Raw genomic sequence first — 25119 nt, forward strand, 5'->3', positions numbered from 1 at the left:
CCTCACCTTCAACAACATCTTTGCCTCTGTACTTCCGCCTTGACTGACATCTCTGCCAAAACTATTTGGCTTTACATATGTCTGCTTGTGTCTGTATATGTGTGGATGGATATGTGTGTGTGTGCGAGTGTATACCTGTCCCTTTTTCCCCCTAAGTTAAGTCTTTCCGCTCCCAGGATTGGAATGACTCCTTACCCTCTCCCTTAAAACCCACATCCTTTCGTCTTTCCCTCTCCTTCCCTCTTTCCTGATGAAGCAACCTTGGGTTGCGAAAGCTTGAATTTTGTGTGTGTGTGTGTGTGTGTGTGTGTGTGTGTGTGTGTGTGTGTGTGTGTGTATAAAAAATAAAGAAGCTGTAACTTACCAAACGAAAGCATTGGTATTTTGATAGAGACAATAAAAACAATAAAAAACACACACTCAAATTTCAAGCTTTTGCAACCCATGGTTGCTTCATCAGGAAAGAGGGAAGGAGAGGGAAAGCTGAAAGCATGTGGGTTATAAGGAAGCTGGTAAAGAGTCATTCCAATCCCGGGAGTGGAAAGACTTACCTTAGGGGGAAAATGGACAGGTATACACTTGCACGCACACACACACACACACACACACACACACACACACACACACACACACACATATCCATCTTCAGAAATTTTTATATAAATTTGGAATCATCTTACTCTTCCATAATTTGTGTGATGTCCCAGTTTCTTCTCCTTCCTCATTCTAACAAACAATCTTGTCATCGTCAATTCTGTAGCTATTCCTGCCATTGTCTAAATTTGTTCACCGATTAACTTCACTAACCCTGTCAGAATCACAGGTTTAATTATCCCATGATTATTCTCCAGTTAGGCATTGTTACATGTTCATAGAGCAAGTTTTCTGTGTTACTACCAGAATAGAACTTAAGCGGCTGCTAGTCGGGGACTGTACAACTGGTCCTTACTAGTACAGGGATCTGGCCTAAAATTTTCTGTCAACATTTCATTTTCTTGGATACACAGAGAAGATAAAACATAATCTTTCTCACCTGTTAGTCATTTATTTCCATTCTGGTAGTCTGAATCTACGGATTTTGCTAGTAATTATAACAACGCTGATCATTCACAAACCCCATCAACCACATAATCAGACAGCGACTGGCATTCATCCGTTCGGCTTTACTCCGCTTAGCACGTATTGCTCCGACCCCTTTTTTTCTGCAGAAAGTTTATTTTTAGATGCGACGAGGATTCACCTGACAGAGACATCACGTACACTATGCACGTAGTCTTCCTAAGGCCTTTGACACATTTTGCTGTTGGCAGATGCTTGCATGAGCACTGTGTGTCGTCGTCGTATAAGGCGCATTTCCTTTGCAATTTAAGTTATTTTCGTTATTTTCTCTCATTTATGTTTCACTGTTGAAGTATTATTCTGCAGTAGCAGGATACAGTAATATCCTTTGTTAGAGTATTGGTTCTTACCATTCAAAATTACAAAAATTTAACAGAAAACTGAAAGAATGAAAAATTGCTGGAATTCTAAAAAATTCCCGGTTGTCCCGAGTCATATACATCCTGTTATTTCAATTTCACATAAATTTCACTGACCAACACATTTCTATTCGTGTGAGTTACATTCCCTCCTGCAGCAGAGAAAAGAAGGGAACCAGCAGAAACATGCTATTGGAGTACAGAGGACGCGAATATTTTCTTATTTGGACTTCTTTATGCTGAAAGAGGAGGAGGAAGAGAAGACAGTGACAATGGACAGAGATGGAAAATTATTAAATACTAGAAGATAACAGACAGGGGTTGTGTTAGAGCAAAGGAGACAATGGCAGTGTGAGAGAAAAAGAGGGACGGGATGGCAATGGAACATAGTTGACAGTGACAGAACAGTGCTAAAGAGCGAAGCAGACAGTGCTGGGTAGGGGGAAATAAAGAGAAAGAGAAAGAGAAAGTGGAGGTGGGTGAGAGCCAGTCAAAATGAGACACAGTATATTATGCTACAATGAGTAAGAGAGAGATAGTAACAGTGAGATGAGACAGCAGCATTTGGAAGGTAGAAATGAGATACCAGCAGTAAGGGAGAGAAAGAGCAAGTCACTGACAGTGAGATGAGACTGTAAAAGTAGGACAGAATGAAGGGGACTATGGGTGTGACATAGGAGACAATGACAGAGAGAAACAAAGAGATAATGACAATGAGTTTGGCTGAACGAGTGAGAAAGGACAACTGGGATTGGAAGGGTATGAGCAATTTACAGTGATGGAGTAGTTAGAGTGAGAGGGTTACAGTTCAAAGAGCTTGCGGGAGTTTGAGGTAAGTTGGTGGTGGTGGTGGTTGTTGGGATGTTTAAGGGGGACTAAACAGCGAAGGTCATCAGTCCCTCAGGGTAAGTTGCATATTTAAAAAAAAGTGGGAATACATTTGTGTGCCAAATTTTTGGGAAAATACATAAAGGCGCTGAGGAAGGTGGTACCCCACTTTTCAGTCAGTCCTTTAAATAAACCGTAACATATTCACATTTTTGTACCCTGGTAGGAGCATTTTTCCACTGGTTACATTATACTTTTAGAATTGATTATTTTTGTTGATATATTCTCTCTTTAGATTTGAACGGATGAAGTTTTCAATGGGTACTCTTGCAGGTACTCACTGGACTTCCGCAGGCACCACCACCTCGCCACGATCTCTTATCCGTGGAGCAGCTGGCCTGGCACTCATAGGCCTGGCACTTCCCAGACGAGCTGTCTTCGGTCTGATTACATTCACTTTTGGCGCCGCAACACTTCCTTCTCCATTGTGAACATTGTTGTTGGTAATATTATTGTTGCTGCTGTAAGGAGAACAAACATAATATCTGAAAATCATAGTAACCATTCCAAAACACATAATAGTTGTTAGAGAGTAACTGCAAAACAAGAAAAAAGGTGCCTAATAATGTGTCCTGTTCACCAATATCCAGCTTAGGCCAGTGTGCCTTTGCTACTGAGATGGGAGATCACTGACCTGCTGCTTGAAGCATTATAGTGTGCTACTATAATGAAAGCTGATGATTGGGAATGTGTGCAATTATTTATTTTCTGCAGGTAAAAAACCAAAAATTGTAGAGATACGCCATAAAATTTGTGCAGTTTATTGAGAGAATGTTATGAGTGGTGAATTCTGTTAAGTACCACATTAAATATATGGTCCACTCACCTAATCTTCAGCATTCATCTGTAGCACCATATTTCAAAAGCTTATATTCTCTTCTTTTCTAAACTGTTTATCGTCCACGTTTCACTTCCACACGTGGCTATACTCCACAAACACTTTCGGAAAAGACTTCCTGACATCTAAATCTATACTCAATATCAACAAATTTCTCTTCTTCAGAAATGCTTTTCTTGTCATTACTAGTCTATATTTTGTATCCTCTCTGCTTCGACCATCACCAGTTACTTTGCTGCCCAAATAGCAAAACTCATATACTACTTTCAGTGTCTCATTTCCTAATCTAATACCATGAGCATCATCTGATTTCATTCGACTACATTCCATTATTCTCATTTAGCTTTTGTTGATGTTCATCTTATAACCTCCTTTCAAGAAACTGTCCATTCTGTTAAACTGCTCTTCCAAGTCCACGGTTGTCTCTGACAGATTACTCTGTCATTGGCAAACCTCAAAGTTTTTATTTCTTCTCCCTGAACATTAAGTCCTACTAAACACTTTTCTTTGGGTTTCTTTACTGTTTGTTCAAATTACTGATTGAATAACATCAAGGACAGGCTACAACCCTGTGTCACTCCCTTCTCTAACACTGCTTCCCATCCAGGCCCATCAACTCTTATAACTGCCGTCTAGTTTCTCTCAAGTAGTAAATAGCCTTTCACTCCCTGTATTTTACCCTGCTACCTTTAGAATTTCAAATAAAGTACTCCAGTCAATACTGTCAAAAGCTTTCTGTAAGTCTAAAAATGCTATAAATGTAGGTTGGCCTTTCCTTAACCTATTTTCCAGATAAGTTGTAGGGTCAGGATTATCTTTCATGTCCCTACATTTCTCTGTAATCCAAACTCAACTTCAATGATGTTGGCTTCTACCAGTTTTGCCATTCTTTTGTACAGGATTCAAGTTAGCATTTGTCAAACATTACTTATTAAACTGATAGTTTGGTAATATTCACACCTTTCAGCACCTGATTTCTTTGGAATTGGAACTATTACATTCTTTTTGAGGTCTGAGGCTGACTTGCCTGTCTCATACATATTGTATAACTTCTGGCTCAGCTCGCTCTCCCAAGCCTATCAGTAGTTCTGGCAGAATGTCTTCTATTCCTGGGGCCTTGTTTTGATTTAGGCCTTTCTCTGTTCTATCAGGTTCTTCTCCCACTATCATATCTCCCACCTCACATTCATCTATGTCTTCATCCAGTTCTATAATTTTGCCTCCAAATTCATCTCCCTCGTATAGATGCTCTACATACTCCTTCCACATTTCAGCATTCCATTCTTTGCTTAGAACTGGTTTTTTATTTGAGCTCTTGATATTTGTATAGCTGCTTCTCTTTTTTGACAAGGCCTCTTCAATTTTACTGTATGCAGTATCTGTCTTTCTTATAGGGATATATTCTTCTAAATCCTTACATTTGTCCTCCAGGCATTCCTGCTCAACCATTTTGCACTTCCTATCAATCTCATTTTTAGACATTTGTATTCCATTTCACATGATTCATTTGCTGCATTTTTAGATTCTCATTTCATCAGTTAAATTCGGTATCACTAGTTTTATCCAAGAATTTCCACTATGACATGTCTTTTTACCTATTTGATCCTCCGCTGTCTCCACTTTCTCATCTCCCAATGCTACCCATTCATCTTCTATTATATCCCTTTCCAATGTTCTACTCAATGATTTACTGAATGTTCTACTCTGAAACCCTCCACAACCTCTGATGAAGACATCCTCCTAAGTAGTTTCTGGCCAGACATCCAAATGGGGGACCATTTTACATGTGAAATATTTTACCCAAAAGGATGCCATCGTATTTAATCACACAGTAGGTCTGCATGCACTTGAGAAAATTATGGCTGTAGTTTCCCCTTGGCTTCAGTCATTCACAGTACCACACCATTTTGGTTGATGCTACAAGGCCAGATCAGTCAATCATCCAGACCGCTGCCCTGCATCAACTCAGAAGGCTGCTGCCTCTCTTCAGGAACCACACATTTGTCTGGCCTCTCGAAAGATACCCCTCCATTGTGTTTGCACCTACGGTATAGCTACCTGTATCACTGAGGCAAGCAAGCCTCCCCACCAATCGCAAGATCCACGGTTTCTAAGAGAAAACAGAAAGTGTTACTTGTTTGTGATAATAATATAGAATTTATGATATTCCTCATAACTGTTGGTTGTGTTTCTGGGCTCACCATGTTCTGTTCTGTACCTCGGGAGCTGGGAATGGGCTCTGGATGTTCAGAGTAATTGAAAGATTGGCTATCACAAGGTTTGTACTCAGTAGGTGCACAAAATTCTTTGAGGTGACCTTAGAACGCACAGAATTGGTTTGACTCTCATATTCTTACAACAACAAGTAGTGAAAGATGACTATTTTCTTAGTCACAATGAACTGCTGATGACACACAGATTCTGTAAGTGAACACTGTGAAAATGTCAAAGTCTCAAACCAGTTCACAACAAAAATCTGGAAAATGCCACCCAATGTTTTCTCCAAAGAAAGATATGATCATTGTCTTTCAGCACAAGGAAGACATACTGTTAAATCAGATTACTGAATGAAGATTTTCAAGATCTTGTCAAATCATGGTTAATGTTGCTGGCACTTCTGCAATGAAGGTACACAGAAGTTTGTCACACTTTGACAGATCAGTCCACAGAGGTCCTTTATATCTATTGCAAGTAACCTTGTAATGTAAAATATACCTGTAGATGGTTATACGCAGCTGAAACCAGTCACTGTGATCAATATTTTACACTGTGTCATTAACTGTTTTTAAATAAGGAATGTATGGTTGTAGCATGAGTATTTAATCAATAAAATTTCATTAAATGGGTCAGTATTTTATTAATAGTCAGCCAGAAGTTACTTTCCAAGCAGCCATTGCACTCTCCATGTGATTTTAAATACATTGTATAGAAAGATATAGATTCATTATATCTTTCTATACAATGTATTATGTTTATGAGTCTGTTATAATGGCAAGATTGCAAGCACTTCTAAAAGAAAACAGAAAATGTTACTCACTTGTAATAATAATACACTACCTAGTGATATTCTTCATATCTGTTGACTTTGTTTCTGGATTCACTATGTTCTGTTCTGTTCCTTGGGAGCTGGGAACAGGCTCTGGATGTTCATTTTCTTCTTTCATTTTGTCATCATCCGCAGTCAATTTATCCCTTTCACTTATCTGATTTACTAGTGTCTGTCCTGTTTAGCAATAACAATCACAAATTACCAATATGAAAATAGTTTATATTTTGGCACCAGTCAAAGCTCTTTTGTAAATTTCTGTTGGCTCAGTTAGGTACAAGAATATAAAACAAAGTTGTGTGTTTCCAGATTACACCAAATATTTACTTAGCACTGAACCACTGATAGGTAAACACATTTGTGTTTTATCATTCAAGACTGACACATCTGAATATGCAACAGGGATGGCCTCTCAGCTAGTGCCACTGTCCCATGGCACCACTTGTATAAAAAAGAAAGAAAGAGAAATCTTTGTGAACTGCACATAAAACATTGTTTCAGAGTATGTATTTTCTGACTTGAAGAGGCACGTTTCGCTGCATGCGCTCTCGCGGTAGTTTTCTGAAGCTTGGAGCCAATTGCAGATTGGCACTGTCTGCCCTCATAACCACTGACTCAAAGGCTGAGCCATTGGTTTCTACACGCTTCTTATGGTGGAGGTGGAGCCACAGGTAGTCTGACTCAGAGCTTTATGTTCCTTCTGCCACAGAGCAGTAAAATGCAGGGCCTATACAAGCACGATCTGCCATCTAGGGATCATGTTAGAATACATCAGACTGCAGATTTCTTGTATTCCAAGTTTACAATCTTCATGCAAGTTAATGCTAATGTATTCCTAAATGCTAGTTAATGCTGAATTAAATTGAACACAGAAATAACACACTTAAATATCATTATAAATAGCTATATATAATTTGAATATATTTACACCTTTAGATTTTGAAACTAAGAGGCATTATTTCAATATTGGTATGTTTCACAACAGCAGGGATATTGCTACAGAACAAAAAACGAATGTATTCACCACCTGTTGAGCATCTGTTTTCCAAACAAAGGTGTATTATTTCTGTTTATACTCGTTATATTTGTGTGATACAATTCTGTACAAAGACGTATGTTGTAATGGTGACCAGAACACTTGCGGGGTTGTAGTGACTGAAACATGGCAGAACCCGCGGAGCGGCCCGCAAACAACAGCACAATGGGAGAGGACGGACACGACCAACGAAGGACATTACGACAACAACAACAACAAGAATGAAACAACAGAGTCAAAAAAACCTACTAGACAACCACATCCACTCGCAAAGAAAACACGAAAGTCAATACGCTGTCTAATGCGAAGTGAAATGTCTTGAGACGCACGCGAGGTTAGACTGGCAGGCTGAGTGACAGGCAGGTGCTTAAGTACTCGATCGGGGACACTGCTATTGGCTGCTGAAACCATGTGTTCCACTGTGGCGCCCTCACTGTAAATGCAGGCCAGGAGGCATGCGCCTCCACAGAGACCTCTATAGGTCTTCGACGTCCATGATGTCTGGCGGGGATTCAAATTCCACAGTGCACAGTACCAGATCCCTCCCCCTCTGAACTTGTGCGTAGGGGCAGAAACACCCCGGACGGTGCCAAGGCAGGCGGCAGTGGGAAGAGGGGCTGGGCTCATCAACCGCTATTGGCGGGGAGGGAGGGATGCCAGAGGTATCCATGACAGCCGATTCAGAGTCCAGGGCGGGGGAGGGAGCCGCCGATCCACCCGGAGCAGAGAGGGCTGGCGGCAGGCCCTCAGGGAGATGGCAACCAGGGGCAGGGATGGTGACTCCAGGACCACTTGACCTGAAGGAGGTAGGGACAGAGGCAGTGGGACGAGTCCCGGTGGCAGCATGCGGGCGGAGCTGATTATGATGACGGCGCCCCAAGCCTTTCGATGTCTGCACCAATGTCACATGCCACCCATGGGCTGCGACGACTGTGGTGGGTGTCCAACCCGCCTTGCGCCCGTACTCGCGGGCCCACACGGCCGTGCCAGGGGCCTACCGCCGTGAGGGCCGGGAGTGGAGGCGGGAGGAGGATGGCATCAGCAAATGGAGCAGGGTCCGCGGCAGTCGCCCATGAAGGAGCTCTGCTGGACTGCATCCGTCAATGGACGTAGTGCGATGGGTGCTCAAAAACAGGGTGAGGGCTGATGTGGTTGGAGATGTGTTGACTGCCTTAGTCAACTGTTGTTTAAAAGTGCGGACAAGCCTCTCTGTTGCGCCATTGGAAGAAGGGTGGAAAGGTGGGCTACGGATATGTTTGATACCGTTGGCCTGACAAAAGTCGTGGAAGGAGGACGGCGTGAATTGGGGACCATTATCGGAGACCGATGTATGTGGCAGACCCTCGATGGCGAGAACCTGGGCCAGGGCCGTAAGTGTAGCCTCTGTGGTGGTGGAATGCTTTCGGAGAACATATGGGTATTTGGAGTAGGCATTAACGATGAGTAACCACATGGACCCAAAAAACGGGCCCGCAAAATCGATATGGATGCGATCCCAGGGCTGGCAAGGCACAGTCCAGAGTGCAAATGACTGAGGGGGACTCGCCTGGTGACACGCACAGACAGCGCACCCACGGACCAGGCGCTCAATATCGCCATCGATGCCTGGCCAATACACACGCCGGCAAGCAAAAACTTTCATACGGGACATATCCCAGAGCCCGCGGGGTAACAAACTGAGCACACGAAGCTGCAATGCCAGAGGGATGACCACCCGATGGGCATCTGACTCCATGGCCAACAGAAGAACATCATCGACCACAGAGAGCCTGTGGGACAGGTGGCGCCAAGGGCTGAAATTGGACTGCATCCAACGAGTGATGTAGGATGGCCACCCGTGGACCACGTAGTTGAGAGCCTGCTGCAAGACAGGGTAGCGGAGGGTAGCTGCAGCAATGTGAACAGCCATAGGAGGCAGACTGTCCAGCGCATCCCGGCAGGCATAATCAATGTGAAAGCAGAGGACCTCCTGTTGGTCAAAGGCAGGATTGGGGCCCGCTGGGAAACATGACAAAGCGTCCGCGTTAGCATGGTGGGCGGTAGGCTTATACCAGATGGTGTAAGCGTTGTTGTTGTTGTCTTCAGTCTTGAGACTGGTTTGATGCAGCTCTCCATGCTACTCTATCCTGTGCAAGCTTCTTCATCTCCCAGTACTTACTGCAATCTACATCCTTCTGAATCTGCTTAGTGTATTCATCTCTGTGGCTCCCTCTATGATTTTTACCCTCCACACTGCCCTCCAATGCTAAATTTGTGATCCCTTGATGCCTCAGAACATGTCCTACCAACCGGTCCCTTCTTCTTGTCAAGTTGTGCCACAAGCTCCTCTTCTCCCCAATTCTATTCAATACCTCCTCATTAGCTATGTGATCTACCCATCTAATCTTCAGCATTCTTCTGTAGCACCACATTTCGAAAGCTTCTATTCTCTTCTTGTCCAAACTATTTATCGTCCATGTTTCACTTCCATACATGGCTACACTCCATACAAATACTTTCAGAAACGACTTCCTGACACTTAAATCTATACTCGATGTTAACAAATTTCTGTTCTTGAGAAATGCTTTCCTTGCCATTGCCAGTCTACATTTTATATCATCTCTACTTCAACCATGATCAGTTATTTTGCTCCCCAAATAGCAATACTCCTTTACTACTTTAAGCGTCTCATTTCCTAATCTAATTCCCCCAGCATCACCCGACTTATTTCGACTACATTCCATTATCCTCGTTTTGCTTTCATTGATGTTCATCTTATATCCTCCTTTCAAGACACTGTCCATTCCGTTCAACTGCTCTTCCAAGTCCTTTGCTGTCTCTGACAGAATTACAATGTCATCGGTGAACCTCAATGTTTTTATTTCTTCTACATGGATTGTAATACCTACTCCGAACTTTTCTTTTGTTTCCTTTATTGCTTGCTCAGTATACAGATTGAATAACATCAGGGACAGGCTACAACCCTGTCTCACTCCCTTCCCAACCGCTGCTTCCCTTTCATGCCCCTTGACTCATAACTGCCATCTGGTTTCTGTACAAATTGTAAATAGCCTTTCGCTCCCTGTGTTTTACCCCTGCCACCTTCAGAATTTGAGAGAGACTATTCCAGTCAACATTGTCAAAAGCTTTCTCTAAGTCTAAAAATGCTAGAAATGTAGGTTTGCCTTTCCCTAATCTATTTTCTAAGATAAGTCATAGGGTCAGTATTGCCTCACGTGTTCCAACATTTCTGCGGAATCCAAACTGATCTTCGCCGAGGTCGGCTTCTACCAGTTTTTCCATTCGTCTGTAAAGAATACGCGTTAGTATTTTGCAGCCGTGGCTTATTAAACTGATAGTTTGGTAATTTTCACATCTGTCAACACCTGCTTTCTTTGGGATTGGAATTATTATATTCTTCTTGAAGTCTGAGGGTATTTCACCTGTCTCATACATCTTGCTCACTAGATGGTAGAGTTTTGTCAGGACTGGCTCTCCCAAGGCCATCAGTAGTTCCAATGGAATGTTGTCTACTCCCGGGGCCTTGTTTCAACTCAGTTCTTTCACTGCTCTGTCAAACCTCCCATTTCATCTTCTTCTACATCCTCTTCCATTTCCATAATATTGTCCTCAAGTACATCGTTCTTGTATAGACCCTCTATATACTCCTTCCACCTTTCTGCTTTCCCTTCTTTGCTTAGAACTGGGTTTCCATCTGAGCTCTTGATATTCATACAAGTGGCTCTCTTTTCTCCAAAGGTCTCTTTAATTTTCCTGTAGGCAGTATCTATCTTACCCCTAGTGAGATAAGCCTCTACATCCTTACATCCTTAAGCGTAATTATGTAAAAATAATGCCCAGCGCTGGAGACATTGAGCCGTCTGCTTCAGAAGGTGAGAGTGAGGTCCAAAAAGTGTAACCAAGGGTTTACGGTCTGTCAGAAGGGTGAACTTTGCCCCAAAGAGATAGAAGTGAAATTTTTGGACAGTGAACACGATCGCCAGAGCTTCCTTTTCAATCTGTGAGTAGTTCTGTTGTGCTGGGGTCAACGTCTTAGAGGCATAAGCAAAGGGCTGTTCGGAGCCGTCGGATTCCCAGTGCACAAGAACGGCCCCAATGCCATACGCCGACGCATCAGCCGCCACAACCAATGGGCGGTCTGGAGAAAAGGGAGTAACACAAGGGGCGGATTTCAGCATCGCCTTTAAATGAAGAAAAGCCTGGTCACAGGCAGGGGTCCACTCTAAAGGTACCCCTTTGCGACACAAGTGATTGAGGGGTTGAGCAATGAAGGCAGAACTTTAAGTAATAAGTAACCTTGCCCAAAAACATGTGGAGTTCAGGTAAGTGTTTGGGACGAGGAAGGGCCTCAATGGCCACAACATTACAACCCGAAGGGCTAATGCCATCTTTGCTAAGCCAGTGGTCCAAGTATTCCATTCCAGTTGAAAAAACAACACTTGTCCAGCCTTCAGCGTAAACCAGCAGACTGCAGAGTGTGAAATAAAGTGCTGGGGTTTTGCAAATGTTCCTGGCGGGAACACCCGGTGACCAAGATGTCATCCAGATAATTCACACAGGCAGGGATAGGCTGTGTATGCTGCTCCAGGAATTGCTGGAAAATGGCCGGCACTGAAGAGTCACCAAAGGGAAGGCGCTTGTACTTATACAATCCAAAAGGCGTGTTGACAACCATGAATTTCTGAGATTCGGCATCCAAGGGCAATTAGTGTTATGTACCAGCCAGGTTGATCTTGGAAAAATAATCCCGCCCGGAAAGCTTGGCAAAAAGGTCTTCCTGTCAGGGAATGGGGTAAGTCAATGATGGACTGAGCATTGACTGTAGTGCCGAAGTCCCCACACAGCCGAAAGGACCCATTGGGTTTCCGTATGAGCACCAGTGGTGTCGCCCATGCGCTGTAAGTGACAGGCTCCTGCACGCCAGCGGCCTGGAGCCGATCCAAGTTCCTGCTTGACCACGGGCCGCAAGGCCACCGGAAGGGGCCGGGCCCGGAAAAAGCAAGGCTGTGCATCCGGCCGTAGGGTGATGTGCGCCTGAAAGCTGGAAGCACATCCGAGATCCGGTTAAAACAGCGGTACAAAAGCGGAGTACAGATCGTCCAAGTCCTAAAAGGGAACAACCGTGTCAACGACCTTAACTTCATTGGAAATTGAAAAGCCAAACAGTTGAAACACATCCAGGCCAAATACATTCAAAGCCAACGGATTGTTGATGACAAAGAGGGTAAGGAGCCGGTGAACACACTTGAACGTCACCTGGACAACAAACTGCCCACTATGGGGAATGGAACTGTCTCCGTAGGCGACCAAACGGCAAGAGGGAGGTGACAATGCAGGAGAGAGGAGAGCCCAGCCAGGAATATGTTGCCATATTAATCAGGGAGACGGTGGCCCCAGTGTCGACCTGAAAACTGACATCCTCAGTGAAAATGCGGAGCGTGAGGAATAGCTTCCGTGCTGATGGGTCATCCTGTGGGATGACCAGGTGCAGAGCGTGGACGGTATCTTGAGGCCCAGGAGGTGCAGGACTGGAGCAAGTCGAGCGACTACGGCAAACATTCGGATGTGGCCCTCCTTGTTACACAGCGTGCACGTTTTCCAGCAGTGGGGACAATCAGCCCATGAACGGGCAGTAAAGCACTGTGGGCAAGGCGTAAGTGGACCGCGCGACCGGCGGGCAGGGGCGACCGAAGGCGCCGACGCCACAGAGACGTCGGAACATGAGGAGTCCCGACGGGGCTGGCCCCTGTCGGCCGGGCCACGTCGACGTAGCGAGGGCAGAACCCGCCGTGACTCCGCCGCCACCTGCAGTCGCGCCATAAGACGCTCGTTAGCCGCTTGAGCAATTTCAAAGGAGTGGGCAATGTGGAGAATGTCTTACAAGGAGAAGTTGTCGAGTTTCAACACCGCAGTACGGCCCTCAGGGTCGGGAGCCAGCTGAACCACCACATCCCGGATCAGGGAGTCCGCATACGAAGCCTTACACTGCTGATTGGTGCACATAAAATCGAATCGATGGCCGAGACCCTGCAAGTCCGTGACCCAGGAACGATACGATTGACCAGGCTGTTTATGGTACTGGTGGAACTCCAGCCGTGAGGCGACTACGTAGTAGCGTTGGGAATAATAGTTCGTCAGCAAAAGGCAGATCACCTGGAAAGAGAGAGCCACAGGATCTGACAATGGTGCCAACTTGCGGAGAAGAAAGAATGTGTCTGGAGAGGCCCAAGACAAAAACAACGACCGCTGCAAAGAGTCGTTCGTGACTTGAAAACCCGTGAAATGCTGTTTCAGCCTATGTAAGTAGGTTTCCCACTCCTCTTTAGCGTCATGAAACGGTGGAAACGACGGCGGACGTGGGAAAGCATCGGACACACGAGGACCCCGAAGCTGGTGCGGTAACGCGTCCCCGGCATCGGCTTTGTCTGTTAGCAACTGCAGCGACTTTTGTAAGATGTCTCACTGGAGCTGCTGCTGCTGCTGCTGCTGCTGCATGGGCTGCTGCTGTTGCTCCAGCAGACAGACCAACTTCGTCTCCATACCAAGAACGACCACCGTTTACCTCGTCGCCAAAATGTTTTAACTGTGACCAGGACGGTCGCGGGGTTGTAGTGACAGAAACGCAGCAGGAGCCGCGGAGCGGCCTGCAAACATCAACACAACAGGAGAGGATGGACACAACCAACTAAGGACCTTACGACACAACAAGAACAGACAACAGAGTCACAAACCAGACAAGACAACCACGCCCACTCGTAAAGAAAACACAAAAGTCAATACACTGTCTAATGCGAGGCAATATGTCCTGAGAAACACTCGAGGTTAGACTGGCAGGCTGAGCGACAAGCAGGCGCTTAAGTACTCGATCGGAAATGCCGCAATTGGCCGCTGCAACCACATGTTCCACTGTGGCACCCTCACTGTAAATGCGGGCCAGGAGGTGCACACCACCACAGCTTATGGCACGATAGTACAGAGACCTCTATGGGTCTTCGACATCCATGACGTCTGGCGGGGATTCGAATTCCGCAGCGCGCAGTACCAGATTGTAGTTATTGTGAGGTCAGGTAACTGATCGTCTATTGCTGTCTGCACAGTGTTATCTGTAAGGGAAAATTCAGTTGACTGTGAAGATAGCAAACACGAACAAAGTAAATGAGTTATTAAATATGACATTTAGCAACAGGACTCTCAGATGAAAAACACTAGGTAGGCCACTCTGAATCTGAATCTGTAGCAGCAAACAAAAAACCTATGCCATGAGTTCAGTGCAGAAATAACCAAAAGAAGAACTGGATTTGTGGTTGTGAAGAAAGCAATGCTGTTTTTGTTTCCCTTGTGTGTTATTTTGGGGAGACGTTCATTGACCTAAGTACAGAGTAACTAATATTAGGCATCAATGGTCTAAAATAAAAGTACATGAAATGTCAAAGCAACATATGAATAATGAGCTTAGTCTTTGATTTCTAAGCAAAATCAACATTCAGCAGAAATTAGATTCACAAAATAGACATACAACTGACAGCCATAACAAAAGTGTAGAAAAGAATAGGTATATACCGAATTTAATTATAACTGTATTTGGTTCTGTGGTGCCTTGAACTGGCTCTCGGGGGCCATGATGAATCTGATGCCTCTCAAAATATGGGGGGCTTTTCATGAGCTAATTCAGTGCATGTTGCAAGTGTACCATGATGAAGTTTGTAAAGAAATAAAACATGCTCATTATGTTGCAATAATCACGGATGAAAGCACACATGCGTGTTGTGAATTTCAATTGGTTATTGTACTGGGTTACATTGTTGAGGGAAAACCTGTTGAAAGATTTTGGAACTTCGTTAATCCAGAAAGTCAGAATGCTCATACTATAGCTGAGAGTATTCTGAAAGAAACAGAACCATTAATTGGCGATGACTGAGCAAAACTAACAGCTCAGGGTTATGATGGAGTCCTAAGACTGGTTTGATGCAGCTCTCCACGCTACTCTACCTGTGCAAGCTTCTTCATCTCCCAGTACCTACTGCAACATACATCCTTCTGAATCTGCTCAGTGTATTCATCTCTTGGTCTCCCTCTACGAATTTTACCCTCCACGCTGCCCTCCAATGCTAAATTGATGATCCCTTGATGCCTCAGAACATGTCCTACCAACCGATCCCTTCTTCTAGTCAAGTTGCACCACAAACTCCTCTTCTCCCCAATCCTATTCAATACCTCCTCATTAGTTATGTGATCTACCCATCTAATCTTCAGCATTCTTCTGTAGCACCACATTTTCTCTTCTTGTCTAAACTATTTATCATCCACGTTTCACTTCCATACATGGCTACACTCCACACAAATACTTTCAGAAACAACTTCCTGACACTTAAATCTATACTCGATGTTAACAAATTTTTCTTCTTCAGAAACGCTTTCCTTGCCATTGCCAGTCTACATTTTATATCCTCTCTACTTCGACCATCATCAGTTATTTTGCTCCACAAATAGCAAAACTCCTTTACTACTTTAAGTGTCTCATTTCCTAATCTAATTCCCTCGGCATCACCCGATTTAATTCAACTACATTCCATTATCCTCGTTTTGCTTTTGTTGATGTTCATCTTACGTCCTCCTTTCAAGACACTGTCCATTCCGTTCAACTGCTCTTTGTCCTCCTTTCAAGACACTGTCCATTCCGTTCAACTGCTCTTCCAAGTCCTTTGCTGTCTCTGACAGAATTACAATGTCATCGGCGAAACTCAAAGTTTTTATTTCTTCTCCATGGATTTTAATACCTAATCCGAATTTTTCTTTTGTTTCCTTTACTGCTTGCGCAATATACAGATTGAATAACATTGGGGAGAGGCTACAGACCTATCTCACTCCCTTCCCAACCATGTGCAAACGTTATGAGTTGCAATTCAAATGGGGCCCAGAAATTAATTAAAGACAAATATCCAAATGCAAACTGCATCCATTGTTATGTGCATCAGTTCAACCTTATGTTGGGGAGCCTCTCTTAATTGCAAAATGTTTTGCACACCTTTAGGGTAATTGTTTTTTCTTTTCTAACCCACCACAGAGATCAAAGGTGTTGCATAGCATTATTTAAAAAAGCTTTCCCCATGTGTGTGACGAGATGGAATTACCATTTGCGAATAGTAAAAGACGTTTTTGAAAACAGCAAAAAATCTTATTACTGGTATGGAAGTCACTGAAACAAGTGAGAGCATAAAACTATCTGCTACTATTGAAAAAGCTGGCTCATACAAACAAAGACTGCAAGATAACGAATTGATTTTCTGGCTATCATTTTTCTACAATATAATGTCTCATGCAGGCATACTTTTTAATCAGCTTCAGAAGAAGATAACCGAACTGACCACAGCAATGCAAGACAACCAGAACTTTGAAGCAGTAATGCAAAAGATCAGAGATCACAAAACGATGCCTGCCAAGAAGCCATGGATTCTTGATGGCATAAATGCATAGATGATTTGGAAGTGTATGATGCCATCATTTCTGAAATAAAATTATGTTTTCAGTTCACTGGACACCTCATAGCAGCACACTTATTTGATACAAATCAGTTTGACAAATACATCACTGATTTTCCAGACAAATACCTCGAAATTAAAGACACACATACATTTCTGGAAAAAAAGAAATTTGAAGGGTGAGTTTCAAGTCTTCTAAGCTAGGCCTGAGTTGAGAACAGTTGCTGATGCAGTTTCATTTCTTTTGCTGATTCTAGAAGATGAACTTCATGACACATTTGACGAGACTGTTAAAGTTTTGAAACTGCTAATCACGACGCCTATCTCAACATCAGAAGCTGAGCAGTGCTTTTCAATGCTCAAGAGAATTAAAACGTTCCTACAAAATATTATGAAAGAAGAATGACTGAGTGCCTTAGGGATGCTATCCTGTGAAAAGTCATTTGTGTATAAAATTGAACATTTCAATCTGAGACCACATATTTATTTCCCAAAAAGAAGGAAAGATGAATCATTTTAAAATACCATTCCTACTAATTATTCTGAAAATGTCTTCTCAAAGTCATCGAGTTGCTGCTTTAGGTGAGTACAATGCTTTTAGCTTTAAATGTTGGAAATTTGATTAAATTTGCTTCGTAAAATCAAGATTACAAGTGTGAATAATTTATGCATGCTCTATTATTTCTTGTACTGGCACTCACGTTGTAGCACACACTTTTCTGGCAGTTGGCCATGAACATAAAACAAACAAGGAGTTTTGGCTGTTGAGGGGAGAAAAGCGGACTGGGGAGGATGAGCCATGCCTTCCTCTCACAGACCTGACAGCCTAAATTTGTGTTCTGTGCTCCTGGGAAGGCAGAACCGGTGTAATAATGTACATATGGATCACTGATTCCATCTGGTGTTATGAAAGTCATATTCAAACCCTTTGACAAAGAAAGATTGCTCTCTGCCTTCATCTCAAAATTAGAAAAGGAAACAACCAGCAAGCACAACTCGAAGCAAGATGGAGCACATAAATCATGTTGTAATGGCTAGAGCAGCTGCCTCTGATATGCAATAAATAGTATTTGCACCAAATAAAACTGAAACAGCAGCAGCTGAGTGGCAGACACAGCAATGAAGAGATTAAATTGGAACTTATAGTATTGCAGTCCCTTCACTGGGAACCAGAGACAAATTACAGAAAGGGACAATATCTGGAAGTATTTAAAAGCAGCAAGAGGAATGAAAACTCCACAAAATTCTGTATCAAGATACCATAAAAAAGTGGGGAAGTAAGTAACATGTTCATTTACAACAACTTAAGTCTTTGCACAAATCTCACATATAAACTGGTGGAATGTAAATACTTTAGGAGTAAAGGAGCCCACTCAACAAAAAGCAGAAGTGTTGAGTTACCGACAGAAAAAAACCCTTTTTTGTGTTTCTGTGTCGATGATTCACCCTTCTGTTTTTTACTGACTGGTCTCCTATTCTCCTAAAGTATATAAAACCAGACTGATATTAATATTCATTGGTGAGAATAGCTTTGTCTATTATACTGTTAAAATATTTTTACACGGACACATAAGTGATATATATGAAGGAAGGAAAAACTGTCATGGCCTAGCAACAAATAACTGATTTCAGCTCAAAAATGCACTTTATATTTCGGGATTGCAGCCACACAAACTCCATTTCTTGAACTTTTACTTTGCCCACACACCTTTCAGCCATCTCCTGAGTGAGCTGACAAACTGAAGGCAACAGAGAAATTAGTTGAGTCCTTCACAGTAGTAAGAAAATCAGCATTGATGCCAATGTTTTTCAGCCACAGATATCAATATGATCTCTGGTAGCATATGGACGTTCTGTGGCTTTTCAATGTGTCCACGGCATAATTTGGCAAACTAAATGAAGTACCTACTGCCCTACTGAAATCTTATGATGATAATGATGATGACGATGAAAGAGGAAATCATCAAAAGTTTGAGATTCAATACAAATCTGAGAGGGAAAGAACTCCCTGCAGCATTTACCCAATTTAAGTTGTTCATATTTGTAAGCCCTTGGATTTAGTTGGCTTGATAACCTCCTTTAAATTTGTATGATTTATTGTGCAACTGAACTTTAATGGATTTTTTGGAACTCAGGTGAGGGACCTCACATTTTTCAGTGTTTAGGGTTAATTGCCACTTTTTGCACCATACAGATATGTGACCTGTGATCTGATTTTTCTGAAAGTCACACAATTCAGATCTTACTCCATAGGCATGCAACTGAATTAGAAGCCACTTGTGAGTAAAAGTGTTGAAAGCCTTCTGGATTTCTAGATATATGAAGTCAACATGGATCCCCTGTCGACAGTACTCGTTACTCTGTGCAAATAAAAGAGGCAGTTTTGTTTCACAAAAATGATATTTTCTGTATCCGTGCTGGATATGTGTCAATAGATTATTTTCTTCAAGGTTATGCCACTATGTTGAAACATATTATATGTTCCAGAACATAATACACATTCATGTACAAAATATGGGTCTATAATTCAGTGGTTTACTCTTATTTCGTTTTTGTGAATTGGTGTGACCTAAGCAACTATCCAGTTTCTAAGTGTAGATATGATTGCTACAAATGGAGATATTTCATCGGCATACCTCCAAATGGAAACCTAATTGGTACACAATGTGGACAGGAAGACCTGCTTTGTTGCATAGATGGTTTATACTTCTCAATTATTCATGTTGACAGCAGTTGATGATTCAAAATCTGAAATATTTACTACATCTTTGATGAAGAAATTTTATCAGGAGACAGTGTTTAGAACTCCACTAAAGCGGCATTATCCTCGGTACCATTACCATCATTACTGCACAGTAAAGGGATTGTGTCTTGCCACTGATATACAATACAAACAACCAGAATCTCTTTGGACATTCTCCCATATTTTGACATTGGATGTCATTGTAGAAATTATTAAAAGCATCTATCAATGAAGTCCGTGCAGAGTTCTGAGTGCCTGTAAAACATCCCAAATTTTGGATTTTTGTGTTCTTTTAAATCTGGTATGCCTTTTTCACTGCTTGCAGCAGTGTACTGAGATGTTTTGTGTACCATGGGGGATCTGTTCCATCTATTAATAATTTATATGGTATAAATCTATCAATTGCCATCAACGCTATTTCTTTGAACTTAAGCCACATCTGGCCAATACTTACACAGTCAGTTTATACCTTATGTTCACACAGACACAAAAACTGACTACAGCTTCCTTTTGCAATGTCTGCCAATCCTACCAATAATGACATCTACTGGCAGTTTTATTTCAGTTTTTGATGTTAACTCAACAACTGTTAACATCAATAGCTCTCGAATCAAACTAATAATCATTTTATGTAATACTTACGAGCAGACCTTTTTCCTTTCTTTGTTGCTGTGTCCAGTTCTGCAGAAAGCTCTTGCTTTTCCTAAGACAAATACAAAGCTATATATCTATTCAGTATCAAACACAATACAGTAAAAGCACATACAATATTGACAATATGATAAAGTTCAGACTGCATAGTACTCCAAAGCACATGCTTAAGTGTGCAAAGAAATGTTATTTCTAATAGCTGTGGACTGTTTCATGCCAAAAAGCTCTTAACACACTGATTTTTTAATAAGCCAAACCCCTACTCTGGGGATACCCTTCACATGATTAGCCTCTCCACTTGTTATGAGATTAACTATTTGAAGACTAACACAAATAAGACCCAAAGAGTATACATTTCACTTTTGAAGCAAAGGGACATGGGAATGTTTAAATTTTGAACAGAGAATTGCCATTTTAGATGATTGTGACCACCCAAAATACACAGGGCTGAAGTTTGCTCATATTCTAGAAATTAACATGCACTGTGAGGAACTGAAATGGAAATTAAGTGTAAGAAATAGCTACACATGAAAAATGACTGTTTCTAATTGACTTGAGACAGAAAAGGGGAGAGGAGAGCAGGCGGGCAATTGCAGAGTATTATGCTGCTGCACCAGCCAATGAACCAACTACCAACACAAAATAGGATGAAGTGACTCAAATGAATCATCCAGAATCATTACAGAATCATTAAATTTCAAAATTTCACAAGCTTCACCTAACAAGATGCACAGCAGTACCTCCCAACACTAGGTGCCAATAAGCATCAGAGATTGAGGAAAGAAACTGAATGAGAGTTATTCAGAATCCCAGCCCCAAGACCTAGGCTTCATACAACAAACTATTACACTCCATACACAGTCAAGATATTGACTCATCACTCAGCAGATAACTGCAGACTGAACAAACAGTTCATCACAGCTCAACAGCTGCCATTTGGTGCATGGAAAGCCTTGAATTGACTAAGGACAAAAATATCAAGACACAGGAGCAACCCTGTGAAGTGGCACTAAAAAAGTGATGTTACCCATGAATGGGAAGAACAATTCAAGTGGACAATGTCATTTAAATTCTTAGTGTTTCTGAACTCAAAAAGTAAAGCAAGAACAAATTATATCTGCTGTCTGTGGGCACTGCATGTGTAATGGCACAATATTCCTTTTGTGGCGAACAAGAATTTTCATAAACATTAATGGCACTCTTGACATGATGATACTTACAAAGAGTTTGGTACATTACAGAGATCAAATAAACAGACCAGCACTGAAATCTCGATGTGCAGAATCACAAACAAGTGCACAAAGTACAGATGACTGACTGTTTTAGTTAATAATTAGTATTCATTTCCTGAGCTGGAAGATTAAGCATATCAGTGTACACACACTTCTGTGTGATTAATACACAGAACAGAAGAAGCAGCCTTACAGTAAGTGCTGGGAAAAAGAGACTGCATGACTGACTGATGTCACTTTGTAACACGACCATGCTATGCTGCTACTGCATCACGACTGAAAGTAAATGGAAACTACAACTGTTATATTTTCCAGAAACGTGCAAATGTACTATATGGTGCAATGATGATGGTATTCTCCCAGGTAAAATATTTCAAAGGAATATCCCCAATTGGATCTCCAGGTGGGAACAACTCATGGAGATTCTGTCATCAGAAAAAAGAAACAAAGGCCTTGTTCTACAGCTATGCATCTACATCTACATACATATAATGTAAATGACTTTGGGGGCATGGCAGATGACACTTAGCATTCTACCACAAATTAATGTTTCTTTCTATTCCAATTTAATATGAAGTGCAGGAAGAATGACGGCTTCACAAACTGTATTGTAATTCGTCTATCTTGGCTTTGTAGTCCCTATGGGAATGATACATAGGAGGCTGAAGGTATTCCTAGATCCTTCACTTAATACTGTTCCATATACATAGTCATTATTATTATTATTATTATTATTATTATTATTATTATTATTCTTGATTGTTATAATTATTTTTTGATTGTTATAATTATCATTGTACTACTTTTATAATCTCTATTTTTTTCTTTAACATTAATACTGTATAACATGTTATATGTCCTAATGTTCTGTAGACACTGAAATTTGTTGAATCTGAGTATGCCTGGTTAGGTGTAAGAGAGGGCCTGAAGGCCCTAATCTTGCCAGGTAAAATAAATGCATAAATAAATAAAATAAATAAATAAACTTCATGAACAGCTTTTCGTGAGATAGCTGTCACCTGCCAAGTCAACTTTTTCATCTTATCTATGATGGTCTCCCATCAAACCTGTGATCATTCATGCCAGGCATTTATATGAGTAGACAGATTTAAACTGTAATTCTTTGACGATGTAGTCAGAGGATACTACTATTCTGCAGTTTGTAAAATGTACAGTTTTATATTTCTCTTCATTTACAGGAAGCTTTCAATACTAGCACCAGTTTGAAACTACAACCCACTACGTATAGCTCACATAGGGATCATGAGGATAAAATTAGAATAATTACTGCATGCACATAAGCATTCAAACAATCATTCTTCCCACAATCCATATGTGAATAAAACAAGAAGAAACCCTAATAACTGGTACAATTTGTTGTACACACTGCCATGCATCTCATGATGATTTGCAGAGTGAAGCTGTAGACATTTTCACAGCTTTTTCCAGATAATACATTACAAGTAACTGCATCATATGCAAAAGTTTGGGTGTTATTTTAATACTGTCAGCCAAATCATTAGCAGACAACATAAACAACTAGGCTTCCAATGCTATTCCTTGAAGTTACTTCCACTTCTGTTAATGACACTCCAGCCATGATAATATCCCAAGTCTTCCATACCAAGAAATACTCAAACCAGTCACAAATTTTATTTTATATCTCCTACAATCTTACTTTTGTTAATAAACATTTGTGTGGTAGCAGCTCAAACTCTTTTCGAAAGACACGAAATACTGCATCTGCCTGAACCTCAACACATGTTATTCAGAATGTCTTGAGAAATGCACAAGTTGGGTTTACATGATCAGTGATTTTGGAATCCATGTTGATTAGCAAGGAGGAGATCATCAAGTTCAAGACATGTCATAATGTGATATCTTAGGTTTCTCTGCAAGATTAGTTAATGGTGTATACCTGGTAGAACAACATTAATATATCATTATGTTTGAGTGCAAAAAATGTTCTAAGATTCTACAACAGATGGAAGTAAATGAGAATGGACATTAGTTTTGTGGATCACTTTTGCTATTCTTCTTGTAGATGGCTATGATTGTGCTTTCTTCCAATGACTGGTCAGAATGTTTTGTTCAAGGGATCCATGGTATATTATGGTTACAATGTGAGTTGCCTCTATTGTAAATTCTGTACAGGATCTATCAGGGAGCCTTGTTTAATTTTAGCAATTTCAGTTGTTTCTCAGTGTCACTGACACCAATATCTATATCACTCATCTTTGTGTAGGTGCAAGAACTAAACTGATGCAAATCTCATTGATTTGCCTTTGTAAAAGAACATTTGAAAAGACTAGTTCATAATTTTTGCTTTTGCTTTACTACCCTCAATTTCAGTTACCTTGTCATCCATGAGTATATACAGACACTAACTTTGGTGCCACTAATAGTCTTTTCTTATGACCAAAATTTCTTTGGATTTTGTGAGAAATCATTCAATATGGTTTTGCAATGGTAATCATTAATGCCTTCATGCAATGTCCTTTTGACATCAAAAAAATGTTTCATTCAGTATCTCTACATTTGTTTTTACATCTATTAGTGATTGGTGTTTCTTTAGAAATTTGTTTACAGTGACTGTATAGTTTGTAGGGTCTCTTCCATCAGGAAATTTTCATCTGAGTGCTTATCTATCTAGTGCTTAGTCAACTGCTCTTCTAACCTTCAGCCACAGTTACTCTACATGCTCCTATACCGATCAGTTCTTCTTCATCTACCTTACTGAATATGTAAATCTTTCTTCTTGCTTTACTTGCCACTTATACAATGGTAATCATGGCCTTATGTTCACTGACACGTATGGACATCCAGAAAGGTCAGGTCTATTTGTTCCATCACGAGTGGGTCCTCTAACCATCTATTCTGGGTAATTTTCAAAGAGGGCATTTAATAATGTTTCACAGGACATCGTATCACATGCACCTCTTAGAAAACTGTAACCATCTCAACTGACTGCTGGATGATTAAAGTCTCGTCCAATGATGATTGTATGAATGAAGGGTGAGTAGGGGCTGAACATCCTGCTAACAGTACGATTATTTAGGATATAAGATCTGTTGCATCCAAAGGAAATCTCAATATAAGGAAATGTGGAAATCTAAATCTGAGTTTAGCCTGCATCCTCCAAGAGTAATCACAGTATCTTACCACTTCATCATTTTGCTCATCTATATGATCTATGTCCATTTCAAATTGTTCTGAAAAATTGACATCTTTTGTGCAAATAACTGCAAAATAAAACATACAGGGTGCGTCAAAAAATGTATACACACTTTGAACTGTCATAAACAATTTATTTCCCATTCTACAAGGTTAAATATCTGTGAGAAAGTAATGTTATGTTTCTTCAACAGGTGGCAGCAATGGCAAGGAAGTAACTGCAACATGGAGGACATGCGTTTGAGCTTTAAGGTGCGGAAGCAGATAATTAGGTGGTACTGGAAGTTTGAGAATATAGCTGCGGTTTGAAGACAGTAGGGAAGTGAGTATGATACAGAACCACTTTCAAGGTTAACAATTACACGTCTACGACACAAATTCGAAATTCATGGAACAGTGTGTGAAGTGCATAAATGTCGATCAGGGTGACCTTGTACAGCTATAAGTGATGATTTCACAACTGCAGTCTTGGAACTGTTTCAGCGTTAGCCTCAAAAATCTTCAAGGCAAGCAGCATGTGAGAGTAACGTAAGTGCTATTAGTGTGCTACGCAT

At 41.3% G+C, this 25119-nt stretch overlaps 1 protein-coding gene across 3 annotated transcripts in view; it reads right to left on the reverse strand.

Annotated features, from left to right (window-relative positions):
- LOC124803045 (TRAF3-interacting protein 1) overlaps positions 1–25119 on the reverse strand; it is a 265079-nt gene that overhangs the window by 70827 nt on the left and 169133 nt on the right. For all 3 annotated transcript variants that reach the window (XM_047264163.1, XM_047264162.1, XM_047264160.1), the window contains 3 exons: positions 20151–20211; positions 6262–6427; positions 2648–2827 (listed from right to left, as the gene is read on the reverse strand). In XM_047264163.1, coding sequence (XP_047120119.1) covers positions 2648–2827; positions 6262–6427; positions 20151–20211 — 407 coding nt within the window. The remainder of the gene's footprint in view (positions 1–2647; positions 2828–6261; positions 6428–20150; positions 20212–25119) is intronic.

Source organism: Schistocerca piceifrons, chromosome 6 (genome assembly GCF_021461385.2).
Source record: "Schistocerca piceifrons isolate TAMUIC-IGC-003096 chromosome 6, iqSchPice1.1, whole genome shotgun sequence".
NCBI classification, from domain to species: Eukaryota; Metazoa; Arthropoda; class Insecta; order Orthoptera; family Acrididae; genus Schistocerca; species Schistocerca piceifrons.